Below are 21688 nucleotides of genomic sequence, written 5' to 3' on the forward strand. Positions count from 1 at the left end.
CTAACTACATCATATCTAAAAAAAATGAAGCAATATTTATAAAAAATAATCTAGACATATACATTCCTAAGTTTCTTTTAGTTAGACAGGGCGTAATAAAAGATATTTCCACAGAATTTTCAGTAGAGTATGTTAAAAACAGAATAAAAATGTACGATTTACACTGTAAATTTGAAGTCCTTCAAGTCACAAGATTAAATCGAAGGCAAGTAGATGAAAACGGTACTCAATACATTCCAACAAAAACATGCGTAGTTAGTTTTAAGTCACAAGTGCTACCAAAATATATAACAATCAACAAGGTACTAAAGGAAGTCGAACCATACAAACAAAAGGTGCTATTATGCTTTAATTGTCTTCGATTTGGGCATACAGGTGGGCAGTGTAAGAGCAAGGCTAGGTGCGATAAATGTCAAGAATCCCACAACTCAAAAGAATGTAAAAAGACCGATCTCACTCCAAAATATTTTAACTGTTCGGGGGATCATTTTACTACAAATTTAAGCGCGTGTCAAGAATTTCAGCGTCAAAAACTTATTAAAGACGCTATGTCTTCCAATAATATTAGTTATCAAGACGCAAACAAACAGTTCCCCAGAAACTCCTATGCAAAAGTAACATCCATAAATACGGAACAAACTACAAACCTCTCCTGCCTCAAAACTTTCCCTCCATTAAATCCCAATAATTATACACCCACCCAATTCCCATCAAATCCAATTAACAAAATTTCAACTAATAATATATTCTACAATAATAATTCAAATAGTACAAATTCTCGAACATTCAAAAGACAGAGACCAAATAGTCCAGATCCAACATTAATTTTGCATAATGAAATTATATCTTCCCCTAGATCTCAATTACCTACGGGAGGAATATTAGACAGCATTAACTATAAGGGAAATATTAATAATAATCCAGTTGCATCTCCTTCAGACTAGAGCATGATAAATTCAATATTAGAATTAGTTATAGAAATTGTCACAAAAGTTTTAGTAACAAAAAGTAAAAATATAAATAAGGAAGAACTCGAAAACTTAGTCAAATTAACTATAAATGGAAACACGTCATCACATTCTCAGACCTCAACCATGCAATAAATATTCTTCAATGGAACTGCCGTTAGGCAGTTTCTAATAAAAATAACTGAGAATATCTACTAGATAGGGGCAACTACTCCGTTGCACTTCTATCGGAAACATGGTTTAAAGCAGAAAAATACTATAATTTTAAAGGCTTCAACAATATTCGCTGTGACCGGGACGACGGGTACGGCGGCTCTGCCATTTTATTAAAATCAGACTTAATATACCAAGAAGTCTCAATTCCAACTACAATCAGTTTTGAGCATACTTGTATCTCGGTAAATTTTCCATATATACATAAAAAAATTTACTTCGTTTCAGTATACCTTAAACCGAGAACTAGACTATCATTACAACAGTGGATTAACTTTTTGGAACAAATTCCAAAACCATTCATAATTGGGGGCGACTTTAACGCACATAGTTTGGCATGGAACGATGGATATGACGATATCTATGGCAAGATTCTTTTGGAAGCTATCGAACAATGCAACCTAGTAATTATAAACGACGGATCACCTACATTAGCAAACAATAAGAAGTCAGCTGTAGACTTGACCCTCTGTACACAGGATCTGACACAACTAATTACGTGGTGTACTTTAGAAGAACCTTATGGCTCTAATCACTTACCAATACACATACAATTTGGAAGGAATATCCCACCTGCGCAAATTAAACAGACAAAACATAATATATGGAGACTCAAGGCTGCTAATTGGGATGTATACACCGCTACCCTTGAAGCAACAGAACCAAAATCATCACTAATGGGCATTATCGACAATATTAACAAAGCTGCCGACAAAGCAATTCCGTTACGAAAATCAAACGCACAAAATAGAAATCATTGCTCAAAGGACTGGTGGAACGAAACCTGTAACATAGCTGCTAAAGCAAGAAAACAAGCTTTCTTAACCTACACACAGGCTCCAAAGCTTAATAATCTAACAGAATATAAAAGACTTGATGCAGTAGCTAAAAAAACTTTTAAAGAAACTAAGAAAAAAAGTTGGATAAATTACTGCCAAAATCTAAATCAAAATACACCAATTAAAGAAGTGTGGAACAAAGTAAACCGATATAAAAACCGAAAACAAGCGAATAAACCCCTGATGGACCCCAAAGAAGACTGGATAAGCGAATTCCACACAAAAATCTCACCTCCATGGGTCGAAAACAACATTACTCAACAAATAGCTACTGTAAATAGGAACACTTCTTTCCTACAATCGTTATTTCAATTATGGGAACTCGATCATTGCATTAAATCAACAAATAATAAATCTCCCGGGGCGGATAACATTTCATACAATATGTTGCATAAAATGCCCTTAGACCATAAGAAAGCCCTGTTGGAATTGTTCAATTCTATTTGGATAAATAGGATTCCTTTTCCACCGATGTGGAAAGAATACATCATAGTACCTATCAAAAAACCTGGAAAACAGAATGGAAATGCAGATTCATATAGACCCATAGCTTTATCATCGTGTATATTTAAAACCGTGGAAAGAATGATAAAGAACAGGCTTGAATATTGGCTAGAAAATGAAAAAATATTACCTGACTCACAATATGCTTTTGGAAAGGGAAGATCTTCCTTGGAACCCCTAACGATACTAGTAAATGACATCTATCTAGGATTCACACACAAATACAGCACTTTGGCCACATTTTTGGATATAACTTCAGCATATGATAATGTTCAAATAAATATACTAGAAGAGAAGCTCATCAATATTGGTCTACCAACCTCCTTTGCCAACTTCATAAAATCAGCTTACTCTAATCGATCAGTTTCCTTAAAGATAAATCAAGAAATTTCGGAATCAAGAATATGTAGATCTGGATTACCACAAGGTAGTATCCTGAGCCCAATCCTCTACAGCCTGTACACAATGGATATAGAAAATGTTATATCACAAAAGTCTAAAATTATTCAATACGCTGATGATGTTGTTATTTACACCAGTAGCAAATCAGAGGACAAATGTATAGAAAACATCAACACTGAATTTATAAAAATCCAAAAATACCTAGACAACATGGGACTTTCCATATCCGAGTCCAAAACCAATATATCTATTTTCTCTAGAAACAGACACAACTATCAAAGACAATTAACAATAGGAAAATATAAACTCTGTATTAGTAACTCTGTAAAATATCTTGGTCTGCATCTAGATAGAAAACTATTATGGAAGGACTGTATCCACCAAATTATCAAAAAAACAAGTAATTCTATAAATATCCTAAGAGCGTTTTGTAGAGCAAAGTGGGGAGCAGACCCAAACAAGGCTTTACTATTCTACAAAACAATGGTACGATCAATAATGGATTATGGAAGTCAACTCTATGGAACAGCAGCAGATACACATCTAAATAAAATCGAGATACAACAAAATAAATGCTTAAGAGTTTGCCTGGGATATCGTAAGTCAACGCCCATAAACATTATACAAGCTGAAGCCGTGGAACTTCCTCTTAAACTAAGAAGACAACTATTGAGCAGAAAATTCATGATAAAAACCATTTCAAAAAAAACTTCTTACCTCAATAGTGTACAGTCACTAACAGTTCAAGTTTTGACCCATAGATACTGGCACTTCAAGAAAACCCCCCTCATAGTAGAAACTTTCTCAGAAATAGCTGACATTACAGATATACTCTATTCCAACCAACTCCCTCCAGTTTTAATTTACTCACCTGAACAAATTTTTTCACGTGAAATTAGAACCTACTATTTTGAAAGTGAAGAAGTAGCAAGTATCAATTAAACAAAGTTCAACGAAACAAAAAACAAATACTGGCCAAACTATGACAGCCCTGGCATTAAGGCTATCTGCTCCCGGTGAGGCTGGTTATCCCTTATCCGAGGGGTGGAATAATTGATACGCTTTTACTTGTTGAGTTGTTTTATTTACACTCGCATGAGCATAAGCTGGTAGCACCGCACCCAAAGAACGTCTCGTGAAGAAAAAGAGACACTATCTTTAATGTGGAAATATTACGTCTGATCACAAAATAGAATGACGAATGTCCAATATAATAATAAGAATTCCCTTGTTATAGTTTTGCTGTTTATATATTTAGAAATGCCTATTCAGCATCGACCATGAAAAGTGTTTATAATTGACTCTGCAATTATTAGTGAATCGTGATCTAGGATAACAATATTTATATAATCGAATGAAGGTTGTAATATTGTTATGATGACATAAATAACTGAAAGTAATTATCGTAGATAATTACAGGGTGTTTTTAAGATATATCTACTGAGTACAGATGAATTCTTGTACACCTTCCCTTTTTAGGAATTTTCCGACTACGGGGAGGGAAATTTGCAAGTCGTGCTACCAACCCATACTGTGTTGTAATCAATACAAAAAATTTATTTTATATACAAACTTCCTAAGCCTACGCAAATACATAAATAATATAAAATGTTCGTTTAACAACATTGTTTCGTAACACTTGTCACTCACTGTGTTTTCGGATTGTAAGCATATAATCTATTCTTATGTATTTCCTTGATTTTATTGTTTTCTATTCTGATTTTACAATTAACGTTATTTACTTCTGTTATCGTGAAAGGACCTACATAAAGACTATCAAACTTACCATTCTCTTCCCTTTTTACAAGGACTAGGTCTCCTATTTTAAATTGTTGTGGTGTTGCTTTGAGCTTATTCTTTTCTTGCCGCTCTTTTTTGTGTTTTAATAAGAAGGTTCTGGCTCTCTCGTGTGCGCTTTGTAGTTTGTATCGTAACTCATTGTAGTAGGCATCTATATTGTAACATGGTTGAATCTCATGTGTAAGGTCTTCCGGCAGGTTAACCTTCCTGCCATATAACAGTTCGAACGGTGTGTATCCATGATACACGTTAGGGGTTGTATTGTAGCAGTATGTGAACATTCTGCAACACACATCCCAATTTTCTCTGTCTTCGTCTATGAATGCTCTTACGTACTCGTTCAACGTTCTGTGTAGTTTTTCGCAACTTCCAATGGACTGTGGGTGGTATGCCGTTGAAAAGTTGTGTTCTATTTTTAATAGCTTTGTTAATTCCTGCATTACTTCGTTCTTATACTCTGTGCCTTGGTCTGTTCTTATTTGCTTCATGAGTCCGTATGTTGGTATGAAATGATCAAAGATTCCTCTTGCTATTGTCTCTGCTTCTTTATTGCACACTGGTATGCTGACCGCGTATTTTGTCAGTTCACACAACATTGTGATACAGTATTTATTACCTTCATTACTTCTCGTGAATGGACCTATTGTATCTATGTATACTATGTCCCATGGTTTGGAAGATGTGTCCGATATCACGAACTCTTCGACATGTGTTCTTTTCGGTTTGTTAATTTGACATTTGTGGCATTGTTTTACGTATTTTCTTAAGTCTTTTTCCAAATTTTTCCATCGGAATCTTGCCTTTAGCTTCTTAATTAGTCTGTTATTCCCTACGTGTCCTCCGAACATCGGGTGATTATGGTATTCTCCTATTAATCTGTGTTTTTCTTTGTCATCTTTTATTGTTTCTGGTACTTCACATATGTATATTTCTATATTCTTCAATTTTTTATTTCCTTCTTTAATAAATTCATCAATTGTGCACATTTTAAAAATAATATCATTTACGTATATTTTTACTTTACGTACTGCATTCTCTACCGCCAGCTTATCAAGCTGTACCAACGCTTGGTTTAAATCGAAACGATTCAATCCTGTGGCTATGCTTTTGCTGCATTTTATTTTGTTTTTGGCCCTAATGCTCAGTCTTGGTGAGATTAGTTCTGCTCCAAAGGACAAAATTGGTAGTCTATGCGCCTCTAAATTATTTAGTACCTTACTTACTGTCTGTTTGGTGGCTTCTGGCTGTAGTGCGAGTTCACTTTCAGCCTTTGTTTGTCTTGCTTCTTTCTCCTTTTCTTTTGCTTGAGCTCTTGTTATAGCTAGTATATGGGCGTTGTCTATGTATAGGTTTTTTAGTTGATGCAATGTTATTCTTGAAAGGCTGTCTGCGTAGTTACTTTTCCCTGTTATATACTCTATTTCGAAGTCATATTCTTCTAGGTCTAATCTGATCCTCGTGAGTTTTGAGGTTGGTTCTTTCATTGCAAATAGGTGTGTCAAAGGTTTATGGTCTGTTTTTACTTTGAATGTTGGTGCTCCATATAGATAACATTTAAAATAATTAATTCCCCAATGAATCGCTAGTAATTCCTTAACGATTATAGGTTTATTACATTCTCCTTTACTAAAACTTCTTGATGCATATGCTATAGGTAGGTCAATTCCGTTATAATCTTGACTTAGGATTGCTGAACAACTCTCATTGGATGCGTCTGTTGTTAAGATAAACTGTTTGTTGAAATCAGGATATTTTAAAATTGGTGGTTTCGTCAGAGATGCTTTAAGCTTTTTGAATGCTTTTTCACACTCCTCGGTCCACGAAAATTCTACTCCTTTCCTCGATAATTTGTTGAGTGGTCTGCATATTTCCGCAAAATTTTTAATAAAACGTCTGTAATAGTTGCAAAATGCTACAAATCTCTTTGTTTCTTCCGCTGTCTTAGGTGTCGGATATTGTTCAATTGCTGCATACTTCGCTTTGTCTGGTGATACTCCCTCTTGAGAAAGATCATGTCCTAAATATGTTACTTCCCTTCTAAAGAATTGACATTTTCCTGGGTTAAGTTTCAAATTGAATTTTCGACATGTCTCGAATGTCTTTTTCAGGTTGTCTAAGTGATGTTTTTCGGATATTCCAATTACTACGATATCGTCCATGTAAAGAAATGCTTTGTCTGGTGTTAATCCTGAAAATGCTATTGACATCATTCTTGAAAAGCTATTTGGGCTTACATTTAATCCAAAAGGTAATCTGGTAAATTGAAATGCTCCATTTTCTGTGCTGAACGATGTGTATTTTCTCGATGATTTTTCTAATGGTATCTGGTGAAAGCCTGACATTAAGTCTATAACTGAAAACCATTTTGCACTTCCTAGTTGATCTAATATCGAATCTATTCTTGGTAATGGAAATTTGTCTGTAACTATCTTCTTGTTCAGTTGTCTAAAATCTATGCATAATCTCCATGTTTTTCCTCCATCTATAGCTTTTTTCGGTACCAGTACTACTGGGCTGTTGTACTCGGATGTAGATGGTTCTATGATTCCTTGGTCTCTTAGGTTTTGTACTTGTCGATTTAATTCCTCTGTTTGCGCATGAGGTGTCCTATAATTCTTGATATATACCGGAGTTTGGTCTTTAACTCTTAGTTTTTGTTCGTAGAAATTGTTACAGGTTAACATATCATGCCTTAGGGCGAATATGTCTGAATATTCCTCGCATAACGATACTAAGTTGTCTCGTATGTATTCTGGTATGTCTAATTTCAGTGATTCTCGTAATTCTTTTTTTCTGTCGTTGCTGTCGTTGACTAGCCTATATACATTGAATAGTTTAATATCCAACGTCCTGATTGTGCTTGCGTCTACATTTACTGTTTCGTACGTTGTGTTCAAAATTTTGATGTATGGATTATTACTTGAAATAATTGCTCTTGCTATGAATATTCCTGGTTGTATTTCTTGCTGTTCCACTATCCTGTCTTTCTTTAACGTTTGAAAAATTTTTACGATTCTGTAAATTTCACATCTAGGCGGTATTATTATGGTGTCATTGTCTATATTATCCAGAATTTTCGTACTAATGTAACAATCGTTGTCCTCTTTAATGTGCATTTTAAGGTTTGCGTAATCTAGTATACATTGAAAGTTAGAAATAAAGTCTCTCCCAATGATTCCGTCTGTTGGAATTGGAAAGTTAGGTTCTACCAATTGAAAGATGTGTTCGAATCGAGTTCCTTTTACTTCGAGTGTTGTCTCAACTTCTCCCATTGTTTGCAACTCTCCTTTAGTGACTCCTTTTATTTTCGCCTTTGTGTTTGGTTTCACCTGTTCCTTCATAAAATCTTGTGAACATTTTAGTATTGAAATGTCAGCTCCTGTGTCTATGATAAAAGTGCTTGTGTTTTCAAGAATTCCTGTTTTCATTCGTACAAAGTTCGTTAGGTTTAGGTCGAAGTTGTAAATGTTATACTTTATTTCTGCCTGTGTGCTTCCAACTTCTTGTTCATTCAAAACCCCAACTGCTGGTTTTCTTGCTCTTCTTGACTGTCCTCTATTTCTAGTAACCTTACGCTCCTGTTACGTCCGCCTCTCTGGTTTCCTCTGTATGTTTGATTGTTAAATTGTCTGTATCCTCTGTTCGAATAATTTCGTTGATTGTCCGTTGCTTCTCCTTCGTTCCGTTGTCCGAAGTTATTTCTTCTTCCTCTGTCATATTTGTTATGGTATCCTCTTCTGTATTGCTGCTGTCCTCTCCTATTCTCGTAGTTTGTCCTATAATTTAAGACTCTTCCTTGTGCATTTTCTTCAGTCGTATCGATCGACAAAAATTTAGATACTACTTCCTGCGGTGATGTAAAGTTACCTGCTTCCAGTATTAGCTTAGCTTTCTCTGCATTAGCGTTTCGTTTCATTGTTGTTACTACTGCTTCCGTCGTATATTTCTTTGCTAAGTCAAGTGGCATTCCTTCCGCTATGTATGCTACTTTTAATTGTTCTGCTAACTCTTCCACTTCAGATGCGTACACTGCTGCATCTTTATGCCCTTGCCTTTTTTTGGCTAATTTGGCTATTAAATTCTTCGGATTATCACCTTTTAATTCTTTCTTTAGTGCTTCAGCTATCCGTGGAATCGTATCTTCTGTGGTTATTAGGTTCCTAGCCTTATTGGTGAGTCGCGTTTTTATTAGCGTTACAGCTGTGTCTTCATGACCTTCTGCCAATTTTCCAAGTAGTTCTAATGCGTCTAAAAATGGTTGTAATTTCCCTGCGCTTCCATCGAACTCGTTGGGCAATATCTTGCTTGCGATATTCAAAAATTCATTGATTGTCAAAGCCATGTTTAATATTGTTATATCTTGTTTTATGTCACCTTTTTCCTCTTTTTTTCCGTCGTTAATTATTTCTTCTTCTCCTTCCTCGTCGCTTTTTCCTTCTTCTATTTCCTCATCGCTTTGTTCCTCTTCAACTTCCTTGTCGATTGGTTGATGTATTGAACTTGGAACCACTGTTCTCACATTTACTGCTTGAAATGATCGTATAACTTTGTCTCTGATTTTTCCAAAATATTTGTTGCACGATTCCCTTTGTTTGTCCGAAAGTGCTTCCCAGTATTTCCTAGTCAATTTCGTGAACTTGTTATAAGCTTTAATTAGCTGTGTCGTCACTTCTTCCTTTATGTCCTTAGATTTCGGAACTTTTTTCTTTAAGACTCTTCTGCTTTGCCTGTCTATTTCTTGTGCAATTTCCTCAACTATTTTGACAAAATCTTCCCAAGTAACTTTGTTGCTACTCATTTATACATAATTTTTTCTTTTTTTTTCAGCTTCTGCACTTCTTAGCGAAAATATAAATTCGATAGTCTTACGGTGTATATAGATATGTAGTATATAGATATATAGTAAAAAAATATGGAGATAAAATAATACGTCAATATATGGTAAAAATATGTAAAAATTGCAGTGGTAATAAAAAATTCAAAAATAAATAACGTTATATTAACCCTTGTAAATAAGTAGTTAGAATAATAATTTAAATGTATTATGCATATAGCGTATATTTGTTATATATCGTATATTTATTTTGATAGGTATATTTACGATAGCAAATATTAAAATCATAAAAAATTGCAAAAATGTACTAAACATCAGTAGTCAAATAATAAATGAATAAAAGTCAGCAAGGATAAAGTATACGTTGATAAATATGTAAAAAAATCATATAAAATTGTATCATTGCGTCCTATAATAACTTAATATGAGGGTAAAAAAAAATCTTTGTATATTGATAAATATTGGTAATAGAATAGAATAATTAAGTAAAAATAGGTAAACTTGAAACATATATTAATGTAATTAAGGTAGCACATAATGTTTATACTTTATACTTTATATTAATCAGGAAATACCATAAAAATAGCTAATATGGACTTACCACTTTTACACGTCTGTGTTCGTATCACCCAAAAAGTCCTCGCTGCACGTCCCATACCATTCCATTCAGCTCCATGTCAAGCCTGATGTCTCCATCCTTTTCTGCATACCACACTGTTCTAGGGTGGTCGAGGTGCCAGAACATTGACGTGTTTCTCCATTTCTCGTTCTAGACTGCTTGTTCCTTACGTTCTCGCCTGGTCTTGGATCGCCATATGACAGCCCTGGTATTAAGGCTATCTGCTCCCGGTGAGGGTGGTTATCCCTTATCCGAGGGGTGGAATAATTGATACGCTTTTACTTGTTGAGTTGTTTTATTTACACTCGCATGAGCATAAGCTGGTAGCACCGCACCCAAAGAACGTCTCGTGAAGAAAAAGAGACACTATATTTAATGTGGAAATATTACGTCTGATCACAAAATAGAATGACGAATGTCCAATATAATAATAAGAATTCCCTTGTTATAGTTTTGCTGTTTATATATTTAGAAATGCCTATTCAGCATCGACCATGAAAAGTGTTTATAATTGACTCTGCAATTATTAGTGAATCGTGATCTAGGATAACAATATTTATATAATCGAATGAAGGTTGTAATATTGTTATGATGACATAAATAACTGAAAGTAATTATCGTAGATAATTACAGGGTGTTTTTAAGATATATCTACTGAGTACAGATGAATTCTTGTACAAAACTATGATTCTATATTCACTGATGGATCAAAGTCAAAAGAATATACCAGTTGTGCCTTTTACCATTTTGAGGAAAATACTGACAAAAAATTTATTTTACCAAAGGAAGCTTCCATATACACTGCAGAACTAACAGCAATAGTGCAAGCTATGAAATACGTACTCGGCTCTAACCACGACAAATTTATAATATGTACGGACAGCAAAAGTACAGTAGATAAACTTAAAAATGTTAAAATAAATAGATCAGTTAATCATATTGAAGCAAAAATCCTGTATTTACATAATGAGATACACATCAAGAATAAAGTCGTCATATATCTATGGGTAAAGGGACACGCAGGCATAACAGGTAATGAAATGGTGGATGCCTTAGCAAAAACAGCTCCAACATCAGGAGAACTAAATCTTAAACTACCCCCGTCCGATTTATTCTTAAATCAAAGGAACAAAATAAATGAGATGTGCAAAACCTATACAGTGCATCAACAACCGGAACAAACTTTTGTAAACACCAGCCAAGGATCCCCAGAAAACCATGGTTTCACAAAATACCAAACAGAAACTTTGTCGCCACAATAAATCGAATACGTGCAAACCATGCACTAACACCTTATTATAAGCACAAAATAAAAATTACAGACGATCCACTGTGTAGTTGTGGTAAAATGGGTACATTGGTACATGTTTTACTTGAATGTCCAATAAATATTGTAAACATTAATAATCTATATAAAAACTTAATTCACTACAAGATAAACCTTCCAATAGACCTAAATTGTACTATTTTTTCAGGAAATAATAATATACTTTATGTACTTCATCAACACATCATAAACTGTAAACTAAAATTGTAAAATTACTAACCAATTTTGTAAACAATTCTGCAAAACAAACTAAATGTAAAGCATTAAAGAAAAAAAAAGGTGAATACAAAAAAAATAATAAAAATAATAAAAAATATAAACCAATTAAAAAAAATTAACCAATTAAAAAAAGCAAAAAAAAACAAAAAAAAACAAAAAAAAAAACAAAAAAAAAAAAAAAATAAAAACATACACACAAAGAGGGCTAAAACCTCCGCGGCGTTGAACCGGGTTGATGCTCTCTAGCGCGGAAGAAAAAAAAAATTAAACACCTTACACTTTACTAATGCTACATATTACTAACAAAACAAATGAATACATCATGCTCAAGTTTGATACTATGAAACAATTTACACAAACTATTTATACAATCTAACATGGTCTGGCTAATTGGTTCTCACCAAAGCCATAAATTCCACAGAAAAAAAAAACGTTAAAAGGTACACTTGTAGTAAGTTTATTTAAAAAACTCTACAACTGTAGATATTTCAAATTAAAAATCATTCTTGAATTCTTCGTTCAACTTGTGACAAAAAATCCATCCTCCTTTTTTTTCATGCGACGCTCCGTTTTCACGCAAAAAATAAAACATCTTAACACTTAACACAAAGTATTTGACGATATTTTTATATGAATGTGTAGAAACTTATTTAACACTTTGTAAGCGTTAAGATGTTTTATTTTTTGCATTAAACGGAATCGTCGCATGAAAAAATAGATTGGGAAGATAGACTGTTTGTCAGAAATTGAACGAGGAATTAAAATTTTTAATTTGAAATATCCCAGTGGCGCACTATTTTTTTAATTTCAGACCCCATACGCGCGCCCTGGCGTACCTATACGCGCGCCAATGGTGAACATAAAATTCTTAATTGTATGTCAAAAAATGTGCAATAACTACGTCGTAAAACCCACCAAATTTAATTTCCATACCTCAACCTGTTTTAGAGCAATAAATAAATCGTCAGTTTGTAAAAAAAATTGTAACACCCTGAATCTCGGAAACGAAGCATTTGCGGACATATGTTTATCAAGCAAACTGTCATTATTTTTTCATGTACCCCTTCAAGTTTGGTGCGTTCCTCCCTACGCACCCTGTATAAATGCCCTATACATGGATTAATAAATATAAAGAGATATAAGATATTCGATAAAAATTATTTAGATATTACATTTTTTTATAAAAAATATACTTACCGTTTTGTAGGCGATTTAAAACATCAGAAAGCTTTTTTAACAACTTAAACGGAAACAATTCCTTCAGATTATCCATTGCCCACTTGGCGACGTCCAACGAAAATAAGTCATTCAGAATATTAACACAATCTATAAGTCTCTTGATTTCTCTCTCGATTTTATACTCAGTCAAATTTAATTCCGTAAGACTATCAGCTTCGAAAAGTTCTTCTATCATTCCAAACCAGCAACTTTTACTATCTTCCTCGGACATTATCTGATATTCCGTAACGCAGCTAGCAATATTCACTAAGAGCGCGATTTTACTTAGCAAAACTTCTACACTTTCATTATCTTTTACAAAATTTGAACTCATTGTAGCTAGCAGCGTAACACATTCTCGTTGTATATCTGGTGAAGCTTTAATGACCGTAGTGTGGATACTACTTGTTAATGTCAACGTTTCCTCGTCCAACAAAGATTTAAAATAAATTTCTGTTAATTTGTCATACTCGTCTATGTCAACTGCTTCACTTTTTGGTTGTTGGTCTTTGGATTGCCACTGCTTTAAAATCAGTCTTACTAGGAATGCGGCGGTATCTTTATTGCGAAGATAGTGACATCCTGTGTGAGTTAGGGGTTTCAGTACGCTCTTCATTATACACTCGTTCTTCTGCACATCGTTGTTTAGGATCATGTGACGTAAACCAGCATTGTAAGTTCTGATGCTCTGTAGCGTTAAGTTAATGACGTCAGACTGGTAAGTTGGAAGAATGTCATCGAAGTCTACTATTTCTCTGCCGATTAATTCTTCTAAGAGGGCTTCGGTGGCATCTTTGTGTTGGTTTAAGCCAAATGCCCTGAAACAGATTACAAGAGTATAGTAGCATTGTTTAAGAAAGGACAGTTAGCCAACCTTTACGAGAGTTTTGTTTGACTTTTAATCTGCCGTCAGGTAGCGACCTCTAGTAATACATTTCAAAACTAGATACAGAAATTTAATTGTATGCAGACTTTTACTGGAGTAGATCCTTCACCTGTCCTATTGCTATACAAGGATGCCAGATTTTGAAGAAAATATAGGATTTAAAGAAAACGTTTATTGTTATACCCTTGGATTTTCACAAGAGCTATGACCTTGTAAATAACACGCAAACTGTGTACTGTTTCAGCATGACTCATAGCTCTATCCATTACTTTCTACCATTGTATTCGTCTTGTGATAGACAAATTAACTATTTCGAGCGAATGTTTGAAATAATAATAATTGTTTTTTTATAATTGGACGGCGTTATGCATAACTCGACCAAGCGCCATTTCTTTAAAATCGAGATAACAGCGGATTCTGGTGATACATAGCTAAAACTATCTTGGAAAAAATCCCTGTTATTGTTACGTTAACGGTTACTAAGAAAAACAAAATTAAACCAAGCGACATTCTGTCTATTAAGGGTTTTTAGTTTTGCATAACAAGACTATATCCATAACGGCCATTTTTAGTTTCGCAATAGTAGACTAAGCGCCGACTTTGGTCTGGTTATGCTTAACTAAGCGTTTGGACAGAATATCATTTTTGTACCCCTTAATGTACACATTAATTTTGAAGTTTCGGTCAAAAAATTATCGAATTGTTTTAAAGTGAAAATTTTGTTATTATGTATGATTAAATTCAAAAATACAAATAATGTATATAAAATCTCTATACCTATATAAGGCATAAAATAATTCTAAGAATAAAAAAACACGATTTACTTCAGACTGCTTCAAATACCCTTACGCTTTGTATAAAAACAAAATACTGAAAATTTTACAAAATTCAATTCGTATCGATTGTCAAATGGTTCGGACTGCAAGTTATTAAAAAATAAATCTCATTTTACAATGTCTTAACACTGGCTGAGCAATAAAAAAGGTATCTATGTACCGCTGTTTAGTACACTAACGCTTCGAATAACAACAAATTTTAACAATTCAACAAAATTAAATTTATGAATTGTCAATGGTCCCTACTGCAAGTTAATAGATAAATAAATATAATTTTACATGACAACACAGTCTTGGCAATAAAAAAGGTATAGATGTAAAAAAAGATTTTACCGCGAGTTTAAAAACTTTGTATACTCCAATTTTTTATTGATATAATTTTAACTGCATTGGAATTAACACTATTGAATGGTAAAATAAATTTAGAGCAATAAAATGCAAAAAATATATTTAATGATAATTCAATTGATTATAATTTAGCAATACACGTTTATCATAAAAATTAAAAAAATACTAGTTTATTTATTTAGTGATTACAAGAGGCATATCGCAATATTTTGTTTTGCATTAATAGACCAAATGACATAAATGGTAGTTGGTTTAGTAATGTATATCAGCTAAACTTCCTAAAATATATTTAAAGCATAAGTAGACCAAGCGACATATTATTTTTTTTTTCTATAATATGGTAGGTGCGATTATATTGAAACTTTGCAACCAAAAAGAGTTATAGGTGATCATTCTTCTGTTAAAATTTTGTGCAAATATATTAATAAATGCATTTTTAAGAAACGAAAAACTTTGAAGCCATTTATCTCAAAACTATGTTTTGGCGCTAGGTCGAGTTATGCATAACGCCGTCCAATTTGAGACTCGCTAAACCTAAATCGGCCAAGGACCTGTTTAAATGATTTAAATGCTACCTTAGAATTTTCTGTGAAAAATATTTATTTGTTTACCAGATATTTAATTCGTTTATTTGATTTGTTAGAAAAGGATTAAACATTTAATTAAAATATACCTACTCGATGTCATCGTCTTAGAAGACTTATCCGGGGGTTTATTTTTTAGTCAAGACTTAGTCAAGTTTTATAGCTTTTTATGTATGTATGTTTTGGGAAAATTTAATTTTCAATGTTTTAAAGCGTTTGAAAAAGTAGTAAATTTGTGGGTATGGTTTTTTGAGAATATTTTTAAAACAAATAACAGTATATACAGTACGTTCTTTCACTGGTTTTTGTTGTGAATTTTAAAGAACCGCTTGGATTGACATCAAATTTGGCATACGCATGTTAAAGAAAAAAGTGATATTGTGCCGATGTGTGCTTTTGCCTGGGGGTGATTTTCACCCCTTCTCGGGAGTGAAAAATATACGTTCAAAATAAGTCCAGAAATGGATAAACTGACTAATTCTAAGCAAGCAACTTTTGTTCTATAGAGTTTTTTCATTAAGTCAATAATTTTCGAGTTATTTGCGAGTGAATATGTTCATTTTTCAACAAAATAATCACGTTTTTAGACAGTTCTTCGCAAATAACTCAAAAAGTAAGTATTTTATCGAAAAAACATTCTTAGCAAAAATATAGCCTGTAAAAAAATGGTGTATGCATGAGGTATCTAGACCTAGTAGAAGCAGAGTTATAACTAACGAAAAATAGGTTCATATTCCTCAAATTCCAAATAAAATATTTCAACGAGAAACATCCAAAAAATGAAGCCCTATTTGGGGAAAACTCATTACAATTTTTTTAAGTGTTTAAAAAAGCTTTATATTCTTAGCAAAAATATAGCCTGTAAAAAAATGGTGTATGCATGAGGTATCTAGACCTAGTAGAAGCAGAGTTATAACTAACGAAAAATAGGTTCATATTCCTCAAATTCCAAATAAAATATTTCAACGAGAAACATCCAAAAAATGAAGCCCTATTTGGGGAAAACTCATTACAATTTTTTTAAGTGTTTAAAAAAGCTTTATTTCTGTTTTTATAAAAAGTTTCTAGCATCAAATATAAGCAAATTACGCTCAATATAAAGTTGGTCCTTTGGTTTTGGCAAAAAAAAAAATCGGGAAAATCACCCCTTATATGATTAGTAACTTAAATGAAATTAATCGTTACCGCTTCACAAAATGCTTTACAAGTTGCTTTACTTATGTTGTGTTATATGTTCTGTAAGTTTCATTGATTCAAAGTGCTTATTTTTAAAAAAATTTGGCTTTAAAGTAAAAATTTAAAATTTTTAATTTTGAAAAAAATGCTTTTTTCAAAATACCTTTAAAATTATTCGAAATTACAAAAATGTCGAACAGTAAAGAAGTCGGATTTGCTTTTCTGAATATTTTTTTGTTTTGCTGTAAGACAAAAATTCGTTAAGATATAGCTGTTCAAAATGTGCATACAATCGTGATTAGTGATTCGTTCAAGCCCTTTTACTACAGCCCTTTTAAAAATAAGGACTTTGAACCGACGAAACTTTTAAATCATATAAACAATACACACGAGTAAAGCAACTTGTTAAGTGGTATTTTTTTCACTTTTTTACAGGCTATATTTTTGCTAAGAATGTTTTTTTTTCGACAAAATACTTACTTTTTGAGTTATTTGCGAAAAACCGTCTAAAAATGTGGTTATTTTGTCAAAAATGAACATATTCACTCGCAAATATCTCGAAAAGTATTGACTTAATGAAAAAACTCTATAGAACAAAAGTTGCTTAAAATTAGTCAGTTTATCCATTTCCGGACTTATTTTGGACGTATATTTTTTCACCTGCGAGAAGAGGTAGAATCCACCCCCAGGGCAAAAGCACACATCGGCACAATATCACTTTCTTCTCTCATTTTCTCTACATTTTCTCTATGTGTGTTCCAAATTTCATGTCAATCCAAGCGGTTCTTTAAAATTTAGAGGTTTTGCAATATTTTGCAATACCGTTAAAGAACGTAGGTACTAATAAAATAATTTTAAATTAAAAAGTGATAGATATTGCAAAAATTAAATTCGCATTATTTTAATAATTTTAAACTACATATAATTAAAATTATGAAATATACGCATACATTTTAATAACAAAGATAATTCAAGGCTACAAAAAAACAAAATTTTTTACATAAGAGCGTAGGCCCAAAATTTGGGACCAATGATTTTTAAATGTATTATTTTTTTTTTTCGAATCCTGAAAAAACTAATAAATATTATTGAAAAATTTAAACGTAGAATGAAAGATTACATTATTCCCGAGGGCTGAAAGAATAAACAATAAATTATTGGTCAGGATCGAACATACACACGGCTCAGTATAGCCGAAAAACTGAAAAATTGAACTTTGAAAATTTTGCTTTTACGACAATTACTCAAAATTTCAACCTACGAATTGCGCAAATAGCTGAGCGTTTGTAGGAGGACTCTAGACGCGTCTAACATTGTATACCTCATATCTGGAAAAATTCGAATTTTTAAGTTATAGGCCTCATAAGTATGTTCAAATCTATTTCCTATGGAAAAGATAGTTACTATCTAGAGACTACAAGGATATAGAATAGAAGGTCACTAAATTCTATAATACCTTATGTTATCATATTTGACGTTAGAAGCATCAGACACTACTTTTAAATACATTTCAAACTCATGTTTAGTGATCAAAATCGGTTACCTAAGCGGTTAAGAAATTCTGGAGCTTCAAATGTATGCTCCATTTAACCATTATCGCCGAAATGGTCTAGTTGTAGGGGTTACGACGTTAAAATTGATCGGGCAATCGGAGTTCATTTGACAGCCATCCCAATATTTTTTTTCAATCTATTCCGAATAGAAAAAAAAATAATGTGTGTGTACTTTGTACGCACGTAAGAAGTTATACTTCTATTATATGATTTCAACGAAATTAATATATTTTAAACAGTTTATTTATATTTTATTTAAATATTAAACTCATAAAATTTATACAAAAAATAAAAAAAGAAAAATTTGCATCGGGGATCGAACCCGCTTATGTTAGGGTGATTTGGTTGGAAATCAAAGCATTTGGCTACGCCCGTCATGTAGCCCAGTAGTATATCGCCAGGGGATACATTTTAGCATAGGTTTATTTTTAATATGGAATGGAAATGGGTAATTAAATAAATTTTACACCAAACATGTTTTATTAATGATACTTATGAACAATAAGGACATATGTATGCTGCAATTATGTCGTCTTTGTAAGACCCAGGCATTCATCATACATGTAGCATTTGCACGTAACGCAAAGACGCATGTCGGCCACTCGATCTTCTTTGCAAGCTTTACAATACCAATTTTCATCCTTGCTTTTGTGTTGGTTCCTTCGTATTTCGACTTTTCTAGTTTTAGAATTTTTCTCAGACACTTTTGGTGTTTTTTTTCTGGCAGGAAGTCAGTATTCCTATTAAAAAGGTCTTTTGTGACGACCTGTGCGCGACTATTTAATGCTACCTTTTTTTTTCTTTGTACCATACTTATGTACCATTTCAGGTGTTTCAAGCATTTCATTGAAGGATACTTCTTTAGTTGGCTCATATTCGTCATCTTCAGATTCATTATTCTCATCTTCATTTGCTTCAGACTCATCATCATCCTCTGAATCACTACTGTCCCTTAATTCAGTTACCGTAGGTTTTCTACCAACATTTGATGGCCCTGGGGGTGGAGTAATGACTCTAACTGGTTGCTTTTCATTATTTTGCAGAATATCTTGTACTCCTGGACCTTCAACATTCTTGTCTTCTGTTACGCTACTTGGGGCAAATGCTTCTGGAGGAAGAATGTCAGAGTTATACGGATAAATGCCTGTAGCCGAGAAACCAGACTTTATGTTAGATGGAGTCATACATTTGTCCCAAACTACAGAAAAAATTATTCCGAAGCGTTGTTTTGTGATGGACCGTTCCTTATACCTTGCCCAATACTTTAAAACTTCCTCATCCCAGTAATGTTCGAAGCTACGAAATACCGCCTTATCCATCGGCTGAAGCTCGTGCGTTGTATTACTTGGCAAGCAATACAAGGTGATGCCGAGTTCACTGGCGACAGTTACAATGGAATAATCTAAATGGCACTTGGCACCATCAAATATTAAAAGACAAGGTCCAGGAGTTCTATATTGCGAAAAATGTTGTAACCATTGCTTAAATGTTTCTATGGTCATACTTCCCTTGGCCGTCATTAGTGCCATACTACCTGGTGGGAGTGAATCTGCCCATTCCGGCTTCATTCTCTTTCGTTTATACAACATCAAAGGCGGAATGGCAGCACCCAAAGCGTTACCACATGACACTACTGTAACATTTTGATAATGCTCGTTCGCTACCAGATGTACTCTCTTCGCCCCTTTCTTTGTTAGTACAGATTGTTGGTGATGCAGTGACAATCTGCAGCCTTTTTCGTCCATGTTATAGATGCACTGCGGCTTGTCCATGATATCCAAGTTATTCATTATATTTTCTAATTTTTTGAAATGATCATTCACAATGAATTTGTTCAGTTTTTGCGCCCTTGCTGGGTTCATGCTTTGAGCGCGTCTGTTTTTTATTTGTGCAGCCATCATATAATCTTTGTTAAAGGCAGTTTCGATATTGTTAGTGTTGCAAAAATTGAAAACACAATGCCGCAAAACTTTGGTTGTTAGTGGATATCCTACTTCAGCCAATCGAATTATTCTATTGCATAAATCTTCCTCTTGATTATTCGTAACAACAGATTTTCGTCCCATCGAACATTTTGAGGTAAGATGTTTCTTTAAATAATCCCTCAAAGTACCTCTGGGCACCTGAAACTCCTTACTTGCTGAATTAACGGATTGTCCATTTCCAACAGCTAATATTGCATTTTGCATGTTTTCTTCCCTCCATTTTCCTCTAATACCTTTATTTCGTTTGTTTGGCATAATTATTCTGAAAAAAAAAAGATTTATTATCATATTCTGTAGTCACTTTGTAATTGCTAGTAATATCGCCAAGAGTGATAACTGATTTGACAATATCGCCAATGGCGATATTGCAAACCATTAAGAATGGCGGTATTAGCAACAATGACGTAATTTGTTTTCGTGAAAAAAGCACCGGTAAAAATACATAGAAAAAAATTATTTTTGTGTTATCAGCAACGGAAAGGATCCATATCAATTTTGTAAAAATGAACAAAAACACTTACCGGCAATTTGAGCCTGGAGCAGCTAACCAAATACTAGAACTTTTTATAAAGAAACAACTCACAATATTCCAGTGGCGGTTAAACGACACATGAAACTGAAATTTTAGGTTATAATCATATGTGCTTCTACCACAACACTAAGTTCATAGTAAGAGAAGGTACCCCTAACGCCATCTTTACTCAAGTAGCCTGACAACAGAAATATAGGAAACTGGCGGTATTGCAAACATGGCGATATTGTATACACCTACCTTAATAAGCTTTTTTTCGATACTTTAAAAATGTTAATAAGGTTTTCCCGAAAAACGCTTCTTTCTTCGGTGATTTCGCGTTGAATTATTCGATTTGGAATTAAACGAATAAGAACGTATTTTTCATGAGCTACAACTTTGCTTCTACTCAATTTGTAAACTTTACTGGTACACCATTTTTTTCGTTTTTTTATAGGCTACTTATTGACTCACGTAAAAAACTTTATAGAACATAAGGTGCTTAAAATAAGTCAATTTATCCATTTCCGGCCTTATTTTAAACACGCGTTTTTCACCCTCCGAGAAAGGGTAAATGTCACCCCCCAAGTAAAAGCAACCAACGGCACAAATTCAACTTTGAAGTGGAGGGTAAGTAGAGCCTAAATCCAAATTTTGATGTAATTCGGAGTTGCCCCTGGAAATTACACTCCAAAACGGTCATTTATTGGGCTAATGTGGGAAATTAGACCAACTGGACGTTTTAAACTTTTTGACAATTCTGAATTTAATCAAATTAGTTTGATTTTTGTTTAATTAAAATACAACAAAACATAGAGTAAGAAAACAATATATTATATGAAGATTGGTAGAAATTTTGTTGGTAA

The 21688-nt window shown here is 33.3% G+C and overlaps 1 protein-coding gene across 3 annotated transcripts in view; it reads right to left on the reverse strand.

Moving 5' to 3' along the window:
* The window catches only part of LOC126885081 (serine-protein kinase ATM-like), a 624001-nt gene that overhangs the window by 539556 nt on the left and 62757 nt on the right, over nt 1-21688 (reverse strand). For all 3 annotated transcript variants that reach the window (XR_007698275.1, XR_007698276.1, XM_050651504.1), the window contains exon 9: nt 12923-13761. Coding sequence is in view for 1 of the 3 variants with exons in the window: in XM_050651504.1 (XP_050507461.1) it covers nt 12923-13761 (839 nt within the window). In the remaining 2 variants the exon portion in view is untranslated. The remainder of the gene's footprint in view (nt 1-12922; nt 13762-21688) is intronic.

This window comes from Diabrotica virgifera, chromosome 5 (genome assembly GCF_917563875.1).
Source record: "Diabrotica virgifera virgifera chromosome 5, PGI_DIABVI_V3a".
Lineage (NCBI taxonomy): Eukaryota > Metazoa > Arthropoda > Insecta > Coleoptera > Chrysomelidae > Diabrotica > Diabrotica virgifera.